This window comes from Lissotriton helveticus, chromosome 3_1 (assembly GCF_964261635.1).
Source record: "Lissotriton helveticus chromosome 3_1, aLisHel1.1, whole genome shotgun sequence".
Taxonomy (NCBI): Eukaryota; Metazoa; Chordata; class Amphibia; order Caudata; family Salamandridae; genus Lissotriton; species Lissotriton helveticus.
Window position 1 is genome coordinate 1,543,448,927 of NC_136061.1, and position 19,297 is coordinate 1,543,468,223.

Sequence of the window (19,297 nt, forward strand, 5' to 3'; positions counted from 1 at the left end):
GGGAGGGAGGGGGAAGAAGGCAGAGAGGGAAAAAAACGAAAGAGAGGGAGAACGGCTAGAGGGTAGAAAGAGGGGGGTGACAAGTGGAGAGAGAATAAAAAGTAGAGAAAGAGGGAGGAGAGGTCGGTAGAGGAGAACGAGGGGCATGGCAATACAGAGTTGAAGGAGAATGTTGACACAGGAACATAGAGAGATAGGGACAGTATAGATAAACGAGAAGCAAGAATAAGGAAGAGAAAATGGAAGGATAAGAGAAAAAAAGAGAGAGGGAAGAGACAGAAAGAGGGGCAGCAAAGTAGCAGTGGAGGGGGGCCAGGGGGGAGTGAGGGAGAGACAGAAAGTGAGAGAGGAGGAGGGACAGAAGGGAGAGGTGGGGAGAGAGGTGGCTTAGCAGCGAGCACCAGACAGGAATGAGGAGTTGGGGGAAGGGAGATGGCCCGTGGACTTGATTTCCCTGTTAAAACTTTAGACAGACTCGCCCTGCGGACTGCTCGGGCTCCGGCCTCTACCTACCCTTGCACTATTTTTAACCTTCGCCTTTGACCGTCTCCTGCATCCTGACTCGGCGCCCAAGCTCTTGTCTCACCTCTTCTGGGCGCTGGACTGCATGAAGATGGCGTCGCCTGCAGGGGGCAGCACCTCGGACCCTGGACCGGCCTGCAGGGGGGCCCTACTGCTGCTGCTAGGTGAGCGACCCCACACCTCGCGTCTGCACGTGTGCCGGGGACGGGGCAGGCTGTCAGTCACGGGGCAGGCCCGCGCCAAGTCACTGACTCCTGCCTGTGGGGCTGTCTCTGAGGGACGCCGCCAGAATATGACTGACTACCTCAGCTGCCTAGAAACTCAGTGGTTAATTTGTATAATAAAAAGTGCCGGGGCTCTCATCAGGAGACAGCGCAAAACAGTACAAATGTGCAGGTGTAATCTGCCTCCCGACTAGAGCCCCAGCATTTATTATTCTGGAGGATTTGGCCATGGCCTACATCTGCCGATTTCGGAATTGGGGAACCGGGTTCGAGTCTCGGCGTGCCTCAATATCCAAGGGAAATCGTTTGCCTTCCAAATAAGTGTGTCCTTAATTTGTTCTATAAGCGCTGGGGCTGATGACTAGGTGCCGGTGCTGAGCACCTGCTCAAATTAAACACTTGGCTGACTGAAGGAACTCTTCCTAAATCCCGGTGGCCTAGAAAGGAACAAGTCTAACATGCTATCGACTGCCTCATCCCCACCGGCGTGGCTTCCCAGGCAGACCCTCAGACAAGTGACTGACTTTCCACCAGCTCTGACGCCCCTTCTGAAACGAGACTGACCCTGTGCCAGCCCTACGGCGCATACAGAGGCAGTCTGACGAGATTCGCCGCGCTTTTACAACACTGTCTTGCTGTGTGTGGCCTGTTGCAGGTCAGCATGTGCCCTGTGTGTGTCAATGTTCCCTCACACTATATCGCCGGGTGGGATTCGAACCTGCGGTCTGCTGGCGCTGTGTGTGCAGGCGCAGATACCCGCCGAGCTGTGGCATTTCATGGAAGCTTGCCTGGCAGTTCGAGAAGTTTGGTGTTTTTCCTTGGGGTGAGTGGGCTGCTGCCACCCCCACCCCCTCATCCATGAGGCGCTTGCAGGAGGTGGGTGAGGTGCCGTCCGGTTAGTGTCAGCCACACTTGCTGAGGGGACGGCGGCCCCTCCACAGCTCAGGGGCTGTCACTGGTCAGAGGTGCCAGTCACAGCACACGTGCCCTAAAAGGGCACACTCTGCCAGCCGCGGGTGGGCACGCCGAGTAGGGGGAGTGTACTGCAACTGCACGGTGATGTGTTTATCTGTACATAGGGGATTGCGCATGAGCGTTAGAGAAAAGCCATGTCTGCAGAGAGCATTGCATGTATGCTGGAAGTGTATGTACATGCTAGTGTCTGTGTACCCGTTTAGGTACAATGTGCGCGTGCTTCCCTTTATTCGAGAATTGTGTCACATGAGAGTGTGTGTGTGTTTAAAACACTGTGCGTTGTTATTCGTTTAATAGTGTCGCACAACGCCTCCCATCGCCCTACAGCTCTGCGGGGATAGCACAGACTTGTTGCAGGTGGTCGGCACTACGCACTTTCAGGGCCGGCTTTAGCGCCGGTGACATCCGGTGCGACAATCATGTTTTGCACCATCAAGTGCCGTCACCTCTCCTTAGCCCCTCTTCTCACATACATTTTATTTGTTGTAAAACACTGGTAAAGGCTGGCTTTACTAATAAGAATGTATATGTACCCACACAAACCCCTTTCAGCAACATTAGGAATAGATATAATGCAAAACTGGGGCGTAAAATAACGCCCTAACCTATTTTATGCAGTTTACATGCAGCTGTTTCATACCAGTTCATAACAGTCACTGTTACATTTTTGGGTTGTTTCTTATGAACTGAGGTAACAAAAGGATCTCTCTGACAAAGGCAGTAATCCACTCAGCTATCCACATAAAATTCAGATCCGTGATCTGCACTGTACGTGTTTTTTACAGCAGGTATATTAACCCTCTGCGCTACTTTATTGCAGGCGAAAACTGCCACAAGACAAAACTCCGAACTCTCTCTCTCTGACAGGAACATTAATCACAAGAGCTATCTTGACAGTGTTAATGGTGCCTGAAAACTGAACACAGAAGAGCTCTGCTGCCAGTGTTTTTAAATCATAAGTTATTGATAAACACAGTGACCCCCCGCCCCCGCCCCCTCCCCTGAGATCAGCGCCCAGTGTGGCCACCAGTCGCAGTGCACTAAAGTCAGCCCTACCTACTTCATACTATGCCCAGGGTGACGTGCAATAGGGAAAGGGACAGTGGCGGCTCGCACAGGTAAGAGCGGCGAGGCAGGGTGTGGTGGAAGTCGACAGACGCCGGGATAAGTAATATTAACTAAATAAAATCACTTACTTTGCGCTCACTGGCTTGTCGGCGATGCCGCAAGTGCAAAGTAAATGGTTTTATTTATTTATTTCATATTTCTTATTCCGCCGTCTGTCGGCTTCCACCACCCCACCATCCCACCGCTCTTACCGATATTCAGATATTCCAGGACCGCTTTAATGTAATACGTCATCGAGGATATTAACTGGATGAGTTCTAAATATAAAAGAGCACAAGTGTACGTTGCGTTTAAAGCGATAGTCGCATTCCTGTGCTTGTGTTTGTTTGCACGATTCAGAAAAGGGGGTGGTGATGAACAGAGTGCCTGAATTAAGCAGACCACTCTTACCCAGTCCAAAGATCAGGGCTTGATCCATCACCGTTTTTTAGCTCACTGCACCATCCCAGCTCAGAACTTGGCTATATGCAAATTAGTCTGTTCCTGTCCCAGTGCATGATGGGAACAGGGCAAACCAAACTACCAAGCCAATTCTTATACTGGGAAGGAAACAAGCTTCCGGGGACCGGTTTCTGCCATTTCAGGCGTCGTCGGCCCGGCTTGCTTGAATCCTGATGGTGCAATGAGCAAGGGACTCACATCTGAGTATACCCTTCCACGCTTATGGTGGACAAAATGATTCAGAAAAGGGGGTGGTGATGAACAGAGTGCCTGAATTAAGCAGACCACTCTTACCCAGTCCAAAGATCAGGGCTTGATCCATCACCGTTTTAATAACGGTGATGGATCAAGCCCTGATCTTTGGACTGGGTAAGAGTGGTCTGCTTAATTCAGACACTCTGTTCATCACCACCCCTTTTCTGAATTGTGTTTGTTTGCACAGCAGGCATTATTGAACGTTTATAAATGTGCGCGCCAACTTTTCAATGAGGAAGGGGTGACGTCTGAACATGGATGTTCTTGGCAGCGTCGGACAAGGAAGTAGATGGACATGAATGCATGGTTTACATACGCACTCACGCGTTTTATACACATTTACATGCAAGCTCCACATCAAAGTTTATAGTTCAGCTTTGTGACTGGAAAAAATAGCCATTCACATTCAAGTGATGGGGTGAGACCTCGCGCCCAGGGCTGTCAACCGCTTCAGACACACTGTAACCTCATTACACATTTCTGCTCTAATTAGAAAATGTCGTTATATTTTTGTTGGCCTTGTTCCCTTCACTCTGTTCTAGAGAGGACAAGTGAAGTCTCGAGCACTGGAAGGTGATAATAATGAGTGATTTATTCAAGGACTGCTAACACGTGAAAACAAACGATGAAACGAGCAGGGCACAAGTCCTAAAAAGAGAAGTGGGGGGGACTAACCTAGTTAGGCAGTATGCAAGTGACATCATGGCGCGCAACCTCACGGAGCGCGACATCGTGGCGCGTGACATAACAGCGCACAACATCATGGCAAATTACATCACACATGCCATCGCAGGAATTGACATCACAGAAAGTGGCATCATAAGCCACCACTTTACAGGAAGTGGCATCACAAGAAGTGACTGGGTCGAAACTGGAATGGCATGGTGAGCAAAAAAAAAACGATGGATTCAGGACCAGATCTCTGTACTGGGGTGAATGTATGACATTGTTCTGCATTCTGTCCATCAACTGTTGTTTTTGCATTTGTCACTCCAAGTGGGACGGGTATGTCCAGACATGGGTCCTGTGCTCTCCACACCACTGGAGTCAAGCTATCCTGGCTGATGAGGGCTGAAAGCCCCAACCCGGTCCTAGGATGCTTGTTTCCAGTCCAGGGAGGACCTGGCCTGGCAGTTCGGGCTGGACTGTTCCCATTGGGCGCAGGGTCAAGACTGATTTGTATATGGCTGGGTCCAAACTGGAATGGCATGGTGAGCAAAAAAACGATGGATTCAGACCCAGATCTCTGTACTGGGGGTGAATGTATGACAGTGTTCTGCATTCTGTCCATCAATTGTTCTTTTTGCAATCACAAAAAATGACATCAGATCTAAAGCCCTCACATATATGTTTAGGAGGTCTATCGCGTACGTTTGAGCGCATTGCGAGGATAATAGCACAGTGAGCTATGGTAGACGATATATGACTTCTACACCTTGCAAACCCCCAGTTTTATGTAACACATCCTGTACATTAATTTACACACGTATATAATCTATTGTACATTTAATATGCACGTGTTGATGTAAAGAGCTCAGACAACCTGCATTGGAATGAGTAGCGCTATACAAGTAAAAAGTGGTACTTAAATTATTTCAATGCCTCCTCAGGGGTAGTAAGCGCTATATACATTACATTTAGTATTATGTAAATACTGGGAGAGACCAACATATCTGACATTCTTACAGTGCATGCATAGGTAGTAAACAGACCCTGAACAAAGTGAAAAGCTGCCTCTCTTAAGTATGTGTGAAGTGCTAACCTTTGTTTCCCCTCTGCTGCATTTGCTTCTAGGTGTGAAGCTCCTGACTGCTCCCAGCCAGGAGACTCAAATTGGGCCTTTGTTATGGGCCCTTCCCCGCCTGCACGTTGTTGCTTGTTAAAGATGGAAAGCAGTCAACGTGCAGGCGCTGCTGAAAGTGTCGCGGTGTTTGGAAATTACACCGGGACGAGTTCAGCACATTATTCAGTGGGGCACAAATTCTTGGCAGGGTGGACTGCGTACACCCTGTGAAAATAGTGGGTGGACGCCGTCCACCAGCGTGTACCCCCGACTCGGGCCCTGGCAAAAGTGGAAACGAGTGCTTTAAAAGGGGCACTCGCAGTTAGTGAAAGCCTGCACTTTTTTCATCTCAAAGGGAGAGTACCTGGACTTCTCTGCAGAAGTGCAGTATTTTTAATGTGGGAATACCGGCACTTCTCTGAAAAAACAGGTGCTCTGGGATAGAGAGTTCCTGCACTTTTCTATTTATATTTCACGCACTGGAAAAAAAAACCACAAGGGCCACACAAGCAGCTACTGGGCATGCGCAGCTAGTCCCTTAAAGTAATGTTGCCTTCACCTAATCCCACGATCAAACACTGGCCTCAGTGCCTGGACTGGGTTAGAATGGCGAATTAGTTAACCCAAGCAAACAAGAGGTGGTAAGAGAGCTTGTATAGAAATACAGTCTGGGCAGGCATGTGGGCAGTAGATGTTTTCAATTTATATTTTTGTAGTCTATTTTTTCACTTCGGATGGAACCCTGGGGCCTCGGAGCATGCTGTATATCTGGGGGTCTATGGGCAAGTGGGTGCGAGCATCCTTTGGCAGCTGTGTGGGTGGTGCCCTCCTCGTGGCGTGGGCACCACCAACGTTGTGGGCACCCTGCTCCGATAAGCATATTTCTCTAGTTTCCTCTGCTCGGAAGTCGCCCTTGGATGCCTTATATGAGTGTCCCTTTACCAGGAAGAGGGATATTGCAATAAACCTTCTGCGGCAGGCTCTGAGGAATTATATTTTCCTCGAATTTTAATGCAAAACCGATTTCCGTGTTGTCAAAAGTGACGGATCTGTGTGTTCATACCAAGAACTCAGCAGGGAGTGCAGATATGGGGATGCAAGAAGGAGTGAGATATGCGGGTCTGTGAGGGAGGGGGTGCAAGCAGCAGGGAAATGTAGGGAAGAAAGAACTGGAGTGAGGGAAGACAAGTATCAGTTAAGATTTTTACGTAGCAATTTTGCTAAGCTTGAGGCTTCGTGGCACTGTAAAGGACAAACGTTCTTTTTTACCTGCCGTCATCAACAGTTCTTCCGGTCACCTTCGAACACTGAAGGGCAACTTTACAGGGCCTTGGTTTGATCCGACTACGGTAGCTGCAGGCAGTGCATTAGCCCACTGAGCTATTAATGGCACAGGGTTTCGACTGAAGGCGACGGTGATGGACAGCGGAAGGAGCGAGTAACTGGAACAGACTGCGGCTGCAGCAATCGATGTCTTGTCTCGGAGAGAGGACTTCTTGTCAGGCGCTCTGTCTCCGCTTCCACCCCTCCCTCCCTCCTCTCCCACCATCCCTCTCTCGGATCACAAGCGTTCATGCTGACCCGTCCAAAAAATTCCACTCGGAACCCTGGCAAAATGCCCCAGGCTCTCCAAGACCTCCAACGTGTCCCCTATGACCCCGCGCCTCCCGCGCTCTCCGGTCCCCCAGGCCTGCTCTGTTGGTGCTTTCAGGGCACTGGCTGGCCTCAGCTCGACACATTTACTAGGGTGACCAGGCGTCCCCGTTTTGCCAGGACAGTCCCTGTTTTTAACCAGCTGTCCCAGCAGATTTCAAGAAATTTAGCTCATGCCCCTGTTTTTAGAGAGGGTCGACTAAAAACGGTGGGAGGAGTTTTCTATATTTTACAAAGCAGGGATAGTTAGCAGTTGTTTCAAGAAAGCAATTTAATTAACAGGCAAGCTACTGGGTTTAAACATTGCATTTTAATTAGGTTCTTACTGCCTGTTCTGTAATTCTCTGCTGAGGAGCGCTCTCATTGCTTGAAGTAACATTGTAGTCCTTCTTCTATTTTGTGAAATGTCTCCGTTTTTGGCTTTAAAATTCTGGTCACCCTAACATTTACTGTCCGCAGATTTTTAGGTCTAGGGTTAACCTTTGTTATATAATATATATTCTCAGGGCTTTAAGTGCGAAGATAAAACTGGGGGGGGGGGGTCTCTCAAAGGGGCGTGGCTAATGTAATTAAGAGCGTGACTTAAATCCCTGTAAACTACAAATCTGTGCTTAGTATAGTGTGCCACCCGACTTGTATTTTGCTGTTTTCATTGCATCCAAATATAAACTACAACAAGTAGCATCATACCTACAACAAATCAGGACTATTGGCTTTGTCATTGGTTGGTAATTGCATAAGATAAATAAGGAGCAACTATGGCTTGTATAAAATATTGAAAAAGCTTCCATTTAAAGCCCTGGTGACACCACAACAATGTTGCTGCTCCTGAGTTTCAAAACGAGAAGGGAAATCCAGAGAGAAAATTACTCTCTTTACAGGATTTCCCTTCCCCTACAACTCACCCGGCATGACGTCATGCCGTAACTTCTCCACTAGTGAGAAGTCCTCAGTGTGAGCAGCGCACATGATGTGCCTGCTGTCACTGTAGTCAGAAAAACAGATCCCCTGCGCCAGGGCACAAAACAGAGCCCGACAGGGACCTGTTTCGAGGCCCCCTTTAAAAAACAGCTGGTGCTCAGACCCGGTCAGATCCGGCCCACTTAAAGCCCTGTATATTCTAATTACTTATTAGGGGTCTATGGATGTTTTCAGCCAGCAGGCATCATCTATTGATGTGTTTGTGTAATTCACATGTTTCTTCTGCTCACTACAGTGTGCAGCATGGGACAATGTGGCAGCCCACTGCAGCCACTGGCTCACGTCACTATGAGTGGTAAGAACATTCTGCTATTTTGCAAGGAGCGCATGTGCACACAAAGTAGTTCCTTTAATTGTCGAGGACCACAAAGGGAATAGGTGTATGGGTGCTTTTTAAGACCAAAATAATTTTTTTCTTTATGACATTTTTTTAGATTGATGAGAGCCCAGCAGTTTTCACAACAAAAAAGTTTTGGAATAATCCTGACAAAACCAAACAAGCATTGACGAACTCAAAAGGCGGCTATAAGTCCCCAGCACATGGTGCAAAGTTTACCTAGGGCCTGTAAGTTAAATGTAACTTGTGGACTGCAGCCCCCCTCGTGCCATCCATTCGTTCGTGCTGGCCTGTCGATGTACGGGATTCTTACGCCTTATCACAGGTACTGGGAACCTGGCTAACACTTATAGCGGGGGAAATCCGGACAGAAAGCAATTCAGTTTCACACTACGGGGAGCGTACCTTAAACTTTGGTCGCCACTCCCTTAGGTACTGGAGCTCGTTCTTAGTTTTGAATATGGAATTGGACTATTACTTGGGGGCCTGAAAACTGGTGGTCATTACCAGGAGGTCCCTTTGTATGGGAAGACATTGGTCATAATTTTATCTATAGGATCATTCATTCTGGAAAATATTTTGATTGCAAGCTTGATTACTGGAATGAGAAATTTGAACACTCGGGACGGTGCATACTTGCCGATGTACTCTTAATAAGGATCTTGGCTCACCTAATACAGATTACTATATCTATGGTTTTACATACGCCCTGACGAAGTTCCCGTGGCACTAGGGGAACGAAACGCGTTGGTTGTGCCCGTTTTTTAAGAAAACGAACGAATACAAATAAAGTGAAGACATTTCAAAATACCCTTCTGCGTAATTGACTTCATTGGAGTGCACCTTCCATTTTCCAAGTACATTACCATGTGTGGCCTACCTGTTGTAGTTTTTTTATTTTATTTTCTCTCACCACATTTGTATTAAGTTTTGCACCAAACAACAAAAACAAAACAAAGCGTGACTACAGCCCACCAAGCCCAGCACAGTACAGTGGAAAGCATATGTGGCCAAACATCATGCAGAGGTATTTGACCTATTACTAGGGGAATCCCCGGACGCGTTGTTCTTAACTAAACCTGGCTGACACAGGACTCTGTAGCAGAACCTTGGTTAGCACTACCTCAGGGTAACGCTATGAAGTAATTAAATAGTCAGTAACAGAGGGGGAATCGCAATAATTTTTAAAGAGTCCTATCTCTGCAGTCTCATTGGTGACGATATATCAGATTGTGAAAGTGCCCTGTTTAAAATTACACTCAATCACAATCTTACATTTTCCGGTTCAATGGGGGACTGACACACACGAAGAAGAGAACGGTCCTAAGCGTACACGCTTAAGATTCCAAATCCCGAGACACTCAACTGGGTTTTACATATTTAAGAAGGACATCGAATTAGAGAATAAATCAAGGATCTGATTGGACTTTGAACTAGTTCAAGAAATCAAGGGGGGAATGGATCACTTGTGCTGTGAAATCAGGGTCTTGGTAGTGTTGGAACTGTCTAAAAACCCTCATCAACGTACACAGGCAAATGGTGGTATATCTTGATTCTCCCCCTTGGTGTACTGTTACAGCATCATCATAGGGATTTCAGATAGTACATATGCTGTCCTCCATCTGGAGGTAGACCGACTGATTTGCCAGTAGTTTCCAGAGATTAAAAGGGGGCGTGAATGTGCTCAAGTGCAGTGAAATTAAAATTCCCTACATCACCGGGTGAGACAGAATTTTATGCGTGTGTAGACCCAGTTACTAGTCTACTGCACTAGTAGGTCAACATGTTTCAGCCTTCTCGTATTTTCTTGAGGCTTTCGTCAGGACCAAGTGTGTTTAGGTGCTCATTGCGGCTCCTACTAAAGTGGTAACTTACACTTATGTTTTTTTAAATCAGATCTGTCGTATCTGAAACTACAAGAAAGGAGATTAACGTTATCATAATTCTTGAATGTGTACCCTATTTAATCAACATGGTTATTATTATGCACTATGTTGAAAATTGTAAATGCTGTTACAGTTTCAAATTCAAATACCCCTAGTCAGCGTGACTATCTTGGGTCAGAAATCTCAATTTAAAGAATGAGCCTACCTAGCTGGTTCAGCGGAAGATGGCATGTCGAACGGCTAAAACTATACAAAGGAAATGGTTAAACCAAACTCTCATGTGGCCGGTCTGGGTGGGTGTGCTCTAAAAAGGCAAGGGTTACTGGAATTGGTGTTCAGTTTGTTGTAGCGCACGTTATGTTTGGACCACACAACATAGAAACCATGTGTAACATTCTTAAAAGTGCAGAGATTAATGAATCATAGCATGTCAATGATGGCGTGCTTGATTTATAATAATGCTTGTGTTGTTGTTGGACTTAGAACTAGGCATACAGCAACCAACAATAGTATCGGGACAGAGAACTGGAAGGCAACCTAATTACAGCCGGGACGGAAGTAGAACCGACTGGGAGAACGCGATAGATTTCATCCACCTGCTCTGCAGCCCGGAAGAAGTCGCTTGGGATATCACCCACGATGAAACACGTGTTGGCTGGGCAATCTTACCAAACAATAACGTACAAAAGAACATTCAACAAATTTTACTTAGCACAGGAATTTGTGTTTTATCAAAGGTGCATCGAATATGTAATGGTAACACAGTGGTGCAATAATATCATATAGTGTGTGCATAGGATCATAGTATTTGTCTACATTGGACCTCGTCAAGGGTCCCGGTTGAGGGTTAAGAGTGTTAGTATCCCTCACCTCTGCACCGCACAGATAGTCCACACAAAAGTCGCGTACACTTAGGAGGCGCTGATTCCACACTAAGAAAACAACCCATGGGTTTGTATCATGCAGAGGTGTTTGACCTGTTACTAGGGTAATCCTCGGACACGTTCTTAACCAAACCTGTCTGACATAGGACTCTTTTGCAGAACCTTGGTTAGCACTATCTCAGGGTTACGCTATGAATCAATTAAATAGTCATTAACAGATGGGGTGGGGGGCATCGCAGTATTTATTAAAGAGTCCTATCTCTGCAATTTCATTGGTGACGATATATCAGATTGTGAAAGTGCCCTGTTTAAAAGTACCCTCAACTACAATCTTACAGTTTCCGGCCTGCTTATCTATTGACAGCCAGGGCCATCTAAAGCTTTTAGGAAAGAGTTGGTTAACAAGGTCGCTACATTGGCCAGTAAATTAGCAAATTTTAATATACTTGGAGACCTCAATCTCCATCTGGAAGATGACCACAAGTAGGAGATTGTTATTTTTTTAGCAGATCGAGAGGCTTGCCAGCTGCTGCAATGCGTTCCCAGCTCCACACACTTAGCAGGGCACCTGCTGGATCCTGTATTCTCTAATTTGCCCTCCATAAAGATTCTCCCTCCTCTTCCCATGGCTTGGGCGGACCATTTCCTTGTCTCTATATCATTGCGATGGCAAGGAAACCCGCTACAGATCTGTCCTCAGCCTGCATTAAAGCGACATTGGCACAAATTAGATGACAATCTTTTCTGTGATCTACTGCAAATTTAAAAAACTGAGTTGCCCCAAACATAAATACAGCAAATGCCATTTTTCAGGACTGGCTTATTCGTGCCCTTGATAGCTGTATTCTGGCCAAACTGGGTTATAGGAAAATAGCTCAGTCTAATCCTTGGATTAATGAGTCTTTGACTCTCGCGGAAAAAAAACCCAGCTACTTGAGCGTGCTTGGAGACGCTCATTTGATCTAGAAGCCTAAAATCAGTATCACACATCCATCAAGGCTTACCACAAGCTGATTAGGAAGGCCAGGGCTGAGTATGTTGCCTTTAAAATGAAAGAGAGCAATAATCCCTCAAAAACGATCTTCTCCCTACTTAAGGTTATGAAGAGAGGAGTTCGAACTCGGTAACCGAATCCCCCATCACCTCTGCTAATCAGTGTGATGCGTTGGCTAGCTTCTTCATGAACGAGGTGGAGAAGATCTATAGTAACTTTCCAATTGTGAATGACAACATGGATGGTAGGGGAGGGATAAGGGATAATGTGAACAGGGATGGAAGAACATTGCTTTCCTTCCCTTCACTATCCCTTCCAGAGGTTGAGTCCCTCCGCAATAATATCAAATCAGGCTCTCCAGCAGGCCCTATGAAACCGGACCAACTCCGTAAATTTCAAAAACATCTACTACCAGTCTGCTGTGAGCAGAATAACCTTTCCCTGACCTCGGCATCAGTACCACTTGCATGGAGGTACGCCAAAGTAACACCGCTATTGAAAAAACGTTCTTTGGACTCATATAAGCCTTAAAACTATAGCCCCATATCCCGACCACCATTCTAGGCCAAAGCCACTGAATTCCATGTGAACTCCATCCTTACAAAGTTTGTAGAGTCCAATGAGATACTGGACTCCACACAAAATAGTGTTTGAGCAAATTCAAAGTACTTTGGATGAAGGTAACTCCAGGGCTCCAATTCTACTTGATCTCATCGCTGCTTTTGATACGGTATCTCATAAGATCCTACTACGCCGCTTGCAGGAGATAGGTATTGGGGATGCAGCCTTGGCCTGGTTCAGATCCTTTCTGGATGGTAGAACTTTCCAGGTCACTGTACCACCCTACTGTTCACAGGAGTATGCCTTGCACTACGGAGTCCTGCAGGGATCAATATTGAGCCCTCCGCTCTTTAATACCTATCTGCAACCCCTTGCAGTGGTAGCAAAAAACGGGAGTGTCCTTTGCTGATGATACCCAACTGGTTATTTCCTTCTCCAAAAAATGCAAACATAACCTCTTTAAATTTCAGGAAGGCATGCTGGACATTGCAGACTGAATGACAACAAACTGTCTGCAGCTAAATGCCAGTAAATCCGAAATTCTGCTGCTAGGGAGACACAGTAATTTGTGGTCAGAGCAATGGTGGCCAGACGCGTTGAGGCCTGCACACCTGCCTATGGAGGCATTGAAAAATCTGGGAGTATGGGTGGACAGTGGGCTGTCCTTCAAAGCCTAAACAAAAGCGGTCACAGGGTTTTGTTTTGGGTGTCTGTTCAGACTCAAGCCTCTCTTAGGGTTTTTTGACTCACAAACCTGCCAGACGATTATCCAAGCTACCATTTGATCTAGGCTGGATTATTGCAACACCCTTTACTTAGGCATTAATAAATCTGGGATTCAGCGCCTACAGAGGGTACAAAATGCAGCAGCACGCACTCCACTGTTTTTGCTCTCCCGAAATTCTGCTCAGCGTCTAAGCTTATGCCTTGGCTGCATTGGCTGCCTGTTGATAAAAGAATCCAGTTTAAGACATTGTGCTTTGCTCACAAAATTCTGACCCAACAAGCCCCTCCTGTCTTATCTGATCTGCTGGTGCCATATTGACCGCGATGTACGTTGCGCTCAGCCAATCAGTATTTAACTTGTACCTCCCCCAGTTTTAAGAGCAAGAGCCAGGGGCCGCTCTTTTAGGGCATTGGCGTGTGGACTCTGGAACTCTTTATCAGTGTCTATCAGAAGTATTCAGAACCACCTAGCTTTTAGAAAGGCGACAAAAACATAGATATTCCCGACCTAATTTACTCCTTCTTGTTTTTCCATCCTGCAACGTGTTACCTGGGTAGTGCTGGGAAGCCCCGTCGCTGGGGCAGCCATGTGCTGTACACATCTCTTTAACATAACATACTCAGCCAGTACCCCCACACAGTCCCTGGTAGGTCCGCCACCTAACCCAGATCTTCTTATGTTTGCGGGGGCATCCTGAGCTTCGTAGATGCCCCCCCCCCACGCCACTCTGCTACCGAGGGAGGTTCAGAGATTTCCATTTACGGGCTATGTCCTACTTGGCAACCAGAGTAGCCACACTAATGAAGACACATTCCATCCTCTGCCCATCCACATCCTCCAACTATCCCAACAGAACAACTCTTGGGGTAAGGGCCAGCTTCCAATCTAATACTGCTGGAAGCTCCCTCTGTAACCCTCCCAATAGGGAACCAGACGACTTGGAGAAAATCTGCCTCTGGCAGGGCGCCTGGAACAATTGGCCAGGGAGTCCCTATCCGCTGGATGGAGCCGCAGGGGAGTCATGTCCGTGATGTGTAAATAATTAAGTTGGACCAGTTGGAGGCACGTGGAAACAGCCAACTCTCAAGGGGCCATCCGGGCTTCACGCCATTCAGCATCGTCCGGTTCACCCACACAGGCCTCCCACTTCCATCTCAACCTAGGGAAGTGGCCTGGAGCATTAATGAGCAGAGAAATGCCCTCTTGTATAACGTCCCTAATAACAATTTGGCCTTGAGGGACTCAACTCTGAGAACTGCGTGGCTGGGGAATATTGACTGACCGGGCATGCTGCAGCTGAAGGTATTTATAGAACTTGGTGCAGGAGAGCTGATAATGCTGATGCAGCTCCTGAAACGTCTGTACGTGTGTACCTGCCCAAACGTCACCAAGGTGTGCGATGCCTATCCTGTCCCACTGCACAACATCCTCCAGTCTTGCAGGATGATGCAGACCTGTTGCAGTTTTAAATCTGCAAATTATATCTGACAAAATAATTTCCTATGACAAGTCAAAAGTTAACTTTTGAATATTTCTAATTCAACTCTATGTAGATCTTATTGTCAATAAGACAGGGTGCACCGTATGTACAGTAGAACATGCAGAAATGTAATGTTAAATATGTCCTTATAGTGGAAAAATCCCAAAAGTCTAGGTAGCAAGGCTGGCTGTTCCAAAGGAAAGCACTGGGTTACTCATTTTGGTTTGGAAGCAGCTAGAAACAGATTTCAAAAACTCTTTTTAATATGTATTTGAAATCCAATTTAACAAATGTTGTATAACTATTAAGGAAAGGGGACTTTTAAACAAAAAAATGTTTTTTATTAAGAAAAAAACAAACATCAGCAATAATATGACAATACAGAAGGAGCAGTACGATAGGCATCAGTGGTACAGTAGCTAAAATTCCAAAAGACAGTAATTTAGGGTGGAATGTGTCGGGCGACGGGGGATCATTCCGTGCAGGGGCCAGAGGGGGCTGACATATTTCTCCACGATAAGAGTTCCACAAGCCCCACACCCGAGACCATTTGTTGGGACATCCACGCGACACATATACAGTCTTTTCTCTAAACATTGCCCAGTCCATATCTTTTTCCCATTCCCGTGCCGTGGGCGGAACCGATGCCCCCAATCGCTGGGAAATATTTTTCTTCGCCAGCATTAGCCCCAATGTTACCCAAAAGGGACTTTTTGAAAGTTAACCTCTACCTTCCTAAAGCCTCTGGAGGCCCATTTGCATGCAATCCAACTGATATCTAATAGCTGAATAACCCCTTTGATGGGGTGTGAAGTGGCTCCTAGGATAGTGGCAAAAGGCATTGGGGTATGTGGAGGTCCTGCACTCCTTGATGGGATGGCCTGGTGGCCTATGAGCTGGGCCCAGAAACTTGATTAACTTCAAAGGTGTCTACCCCTCTCACTAGCAGGCCTGCCCCTCTTTTGCCCCCACCCAGCCAGGCAGACTCCATTCAAAGTGGGCCTCTTTCTGACAGTGTCAAATCTTGCTGGAGTAGCAAAACCTGCTTGAGAGGTCTACTGGGGTTTTACACATAACATGTGGTGCACACGTCAAACGGCGAGGACAGGATGCCAAAATAATTCCTGTGTATCATTGTCTGGTTGCCGGAAAACCCAGCTTTATTCTACCAGACTCCTGTTTTTGTGTTTATTGTGGGTACAGGACCTGCTTCAAACCAGATTTTAGTGTTAGATGTATGAGGATGCTATAATTAGGATAGTACATTCTCCACACAAACAGCCCTCAGAGTCCAGGTTTAGTGTGTCTGCATACTTTTAAGATCGTGAAAATGCCCATAGTGGGTAAGGATAGCCCTAGAAACCTTTACCCCATTGGTTGGGACGTCCCCAGTGGTCATTTCCACCCACCAGCTTGTGCCAGGCATAAATGTGGCATCTCCAGGCACCTACTTCAGAACACCCCTGTGGAAGACGAGAAGAGGATTGAACCTGTTGTCTTAGACTGGAGAAGAGCCTAGAACACTATACTTGCCCTCCCTCTTGTACCCAGGAGAAAAAAGTGGACTCCCAGGGTCATAAGACTGTTAAAGCTCCAGGGACACAACAAGTTACAAGAGGCCTTTTCCTTGACCTGCCTGGCTGACCTGTGGCAACAGTGCCTGGACTTGAGCTTGCTGTTCGGCCTCTGCCTGACACCCTATGCGTCTCTAAGTGCCTCTCCCTAAGGTCCTGGGCGGCGCAGAAGTTTACTCCTGTGGCAGATTGGGACTTAAAGGGACTAAATCAGAAGGTAAAATCTTTTGCCAAGGAGAAACCTGGTTGGTGTCATGGACCCGCGATCCGTCATGGTCAGCATAATATTGTGCCTAGATCCTGTTCTACTGTGACCCTTTCCTATCTTTGGCATTTTGTGCTTCTTGGTGCTATTGCTGCTTAAAACTTTAAAAACGCATGTCTCCTGTTCCCCAAGATTTGATTTTTTATTTTTGTTGTCATTAATTATTTAAATTTACTCTATTTTCTTCCTTGTGGGATTTTAATTGTTTTGCATTTCCACTTTATTACTGTTTTATTACTGAATTCAAACTCTACATATTGCCTCTAAGCTAAGCCTTGCTGCTCTGTACCACAGCTACCATGTGGTTGAGTTCAGGTTAATTTAGTGACTTTAAGTGCTCACCTCTAAAAGGATTGTGATTATTGTTTGAGGCGGGTACTTATCTCCCTCTACTTTTTACCCAATTTCTTACTCAGACTTTTTGGCTTTGCCAATGCTTTTTTCCCGTGCCGGATCCAAACAATGAAGTAGTCTGTCTCAACTGGATATTGCTTTGAAGAAGTCATTGTCCTCCAGAGTACTCCCTATACCTAAATACTTATGTAGTTATGTTAGCAATATTTATTCAGCAACCGAGAAAGCAAAATCATCAAGGTTGGCAATGTGTGAATTGCTGAGAACCATTGCAAGCTACTTTAGGCGCCTTCCGTGCCCTAATTTTTAGCTCCTTAGTGCCATTATGAAGATGTGCAAATCAGTGTTGACCACTCTCCAAAGGACAACTGGGCACAAACTGCTTGTACCTGTTTGCTGTGCTGTGTTATACATGACTCCTCTGTGAAGGTCTGATTTATTAAAGCGTAGCCCTGTGCTAAGACAGTCTTAAGCACCATACGACTTCTCAGATATACACATGGGTAGGACTTTACGTGGATTGTGTTTAAGTCTGCCTTTTGTGACTTATGTCTTTCATGCCTAAAACAGTTTTGAGCCAGGGCAAAAGTTTAGTAAATAAAGCTTTGCAAATTAGGTCCATATTTCCAGCCTTAAACCGACCTACTAGGCTTAAGGCTATCTTTTTCTGGCTTAAAAAAGTTGAATGATAAAAGAGTGAGGCGATCTTGTCTGGACTCAATGGTCATTTGGATTTGGAGTCTATCTAGTCTCTCCATTCTAAACTCAAGAGTGGATGCCAAGAATCTGAAACTCCAAAGGGACCTAATTTAGCACAATGATGCTAAATACTGTATTTCTAAATGAAAATGTACTACCAGAACTAGTGGTTAAACCTTGCAGGGATGAATTAATCTCAATAGACAAACATGGCACCTTACTTGTTAAAATAGGCCCTAGGCCCACACCTCTGTTGTCTTCTCCCTTGCCTCAGTAGTCCAAACACCCTATGTGGCCTTATGGAAGGAAGGCAAAGTTCCTCAGGAAAAGAGGGAACTTCCTAGGTGGCCATGCCTACATGTGGCACTGGTGGAGTCCTGGTGCTCAAGCTTTCAGGTTCATTCCGGGATGGCCGGAATATCTCTTATCTTTCTAAGACACAGTAGCTTGCAACTGTTCCAAGGTGGCACTACTGAACTACTGCAAGTAAGCAGCCAAGTGGAAGATAGCACAATGAAACAAGCACTGGCAAAGCCAATAGGTCTGATGTTGTCTGCCAGTCTTTTAGCTTTGCTATGTTTTTTGTTTTTGTTTTGTTATGGTTTTTGCAAACAATTATTTTTGGGGGGACGCTGCTGGGCCCATATCAATCTAAACCATTATCTAAAAGCAAAAATATTTTTTTCTCAAAAAGCTTGCATTGTAATATTAGTCCATAGCACTGAAGTAAATTACTTTGTGTGTGGCTGTGCTCCTTGTGCTCCTTGTGAAAGGATAGAATGCTGCCACTCATAGTGGTCAGCCAATAGCTGTAGTGAGCTGACTCATTGCCTTGAGCAGAGCAATGTAAATAACACAACAACAGACCAATGGGTGAAGAGGGATGGCTGTAAACCACTGTAAGTACATATCATTTTAGTAAAATTAAAAGTTCATGGCTTACACTAGATCTAAAAATGACGGTACTCCATGAACAGAAGACCCCTGTCACATATGGCCATGCACACACAGACAGTAAAAGCAGCAGGTTCTGCTTACAATAACACATACGTGACACATGGCAAAAACATCCCACTTCCTGTCCTGTCTGTATTCTGTCATACAGGTGCTGCCAGAGTGTGACATGATATTCAAAGCACTACAAATTCAAACGCTGCTGTTGCACACATTAGGTAAAATGTATTACTAGAAGTAGAATTTTGAATATTTTGGGTCAGATTTACAAGCCCCTTGCAACACTTTTACGCAGCCGTTGCGTCACTTTTGTGATGCAGTGGCGGCGTAAGCAATGCGCCACTATGCGACATATTTACAACGTGACACATCTAGTTAGATACGTCATGTTGTAAAGCCCTGCGCTACATTATACCTGTGTCAGGTATAATGTATGCAGGGTGAGCGTTCCGTCGCAAGGATGCCCCATAAAAGTGACGCAGTGAAATCTACAAGATTTCACTGAGTCACTTTTACGTCCCTGCTGCGTCAAATCCTTACGCCTGCTTGAAGCAGGCGTAAGGAGTGACGTAGCATATTAGGTATAGGGCACCCCAGAGCAGTGCTGGAATTGCGCTTGC

General features: G+C 46.0%; 1 protein-coding gene across 2 annotated transcripts in view; it reads left to right on the forward strand.

Annotated features, from left to right (window-relative positions):
- The first annotated feature begins 317 nt into the window (after positions 1 to 317).
- SCN4B (sodium voltage-gated channel beta subunit 4) overlaps positions 318 to 19,297 on the forward strand; it is a 220,506-nt gene continuing 201,526 nt past the window's right edge. Inside the window, exon 1 of one of the 2 annotated variants that reach the window (XM_078682263.1) lies at positions 318 to 686. In XM_078682263.1, coding sequence (XP_078538389.1) covers positions 608 to 686 — 79 coding nt within the window. In that variant the 5' untranslated portion in view covers positions 318 to 607. The remainder of the gene's footprint in view (positions 687 to 19,297) is intronic. The other variant, XM_078682262.1, reaches the window with a different exon arrangement.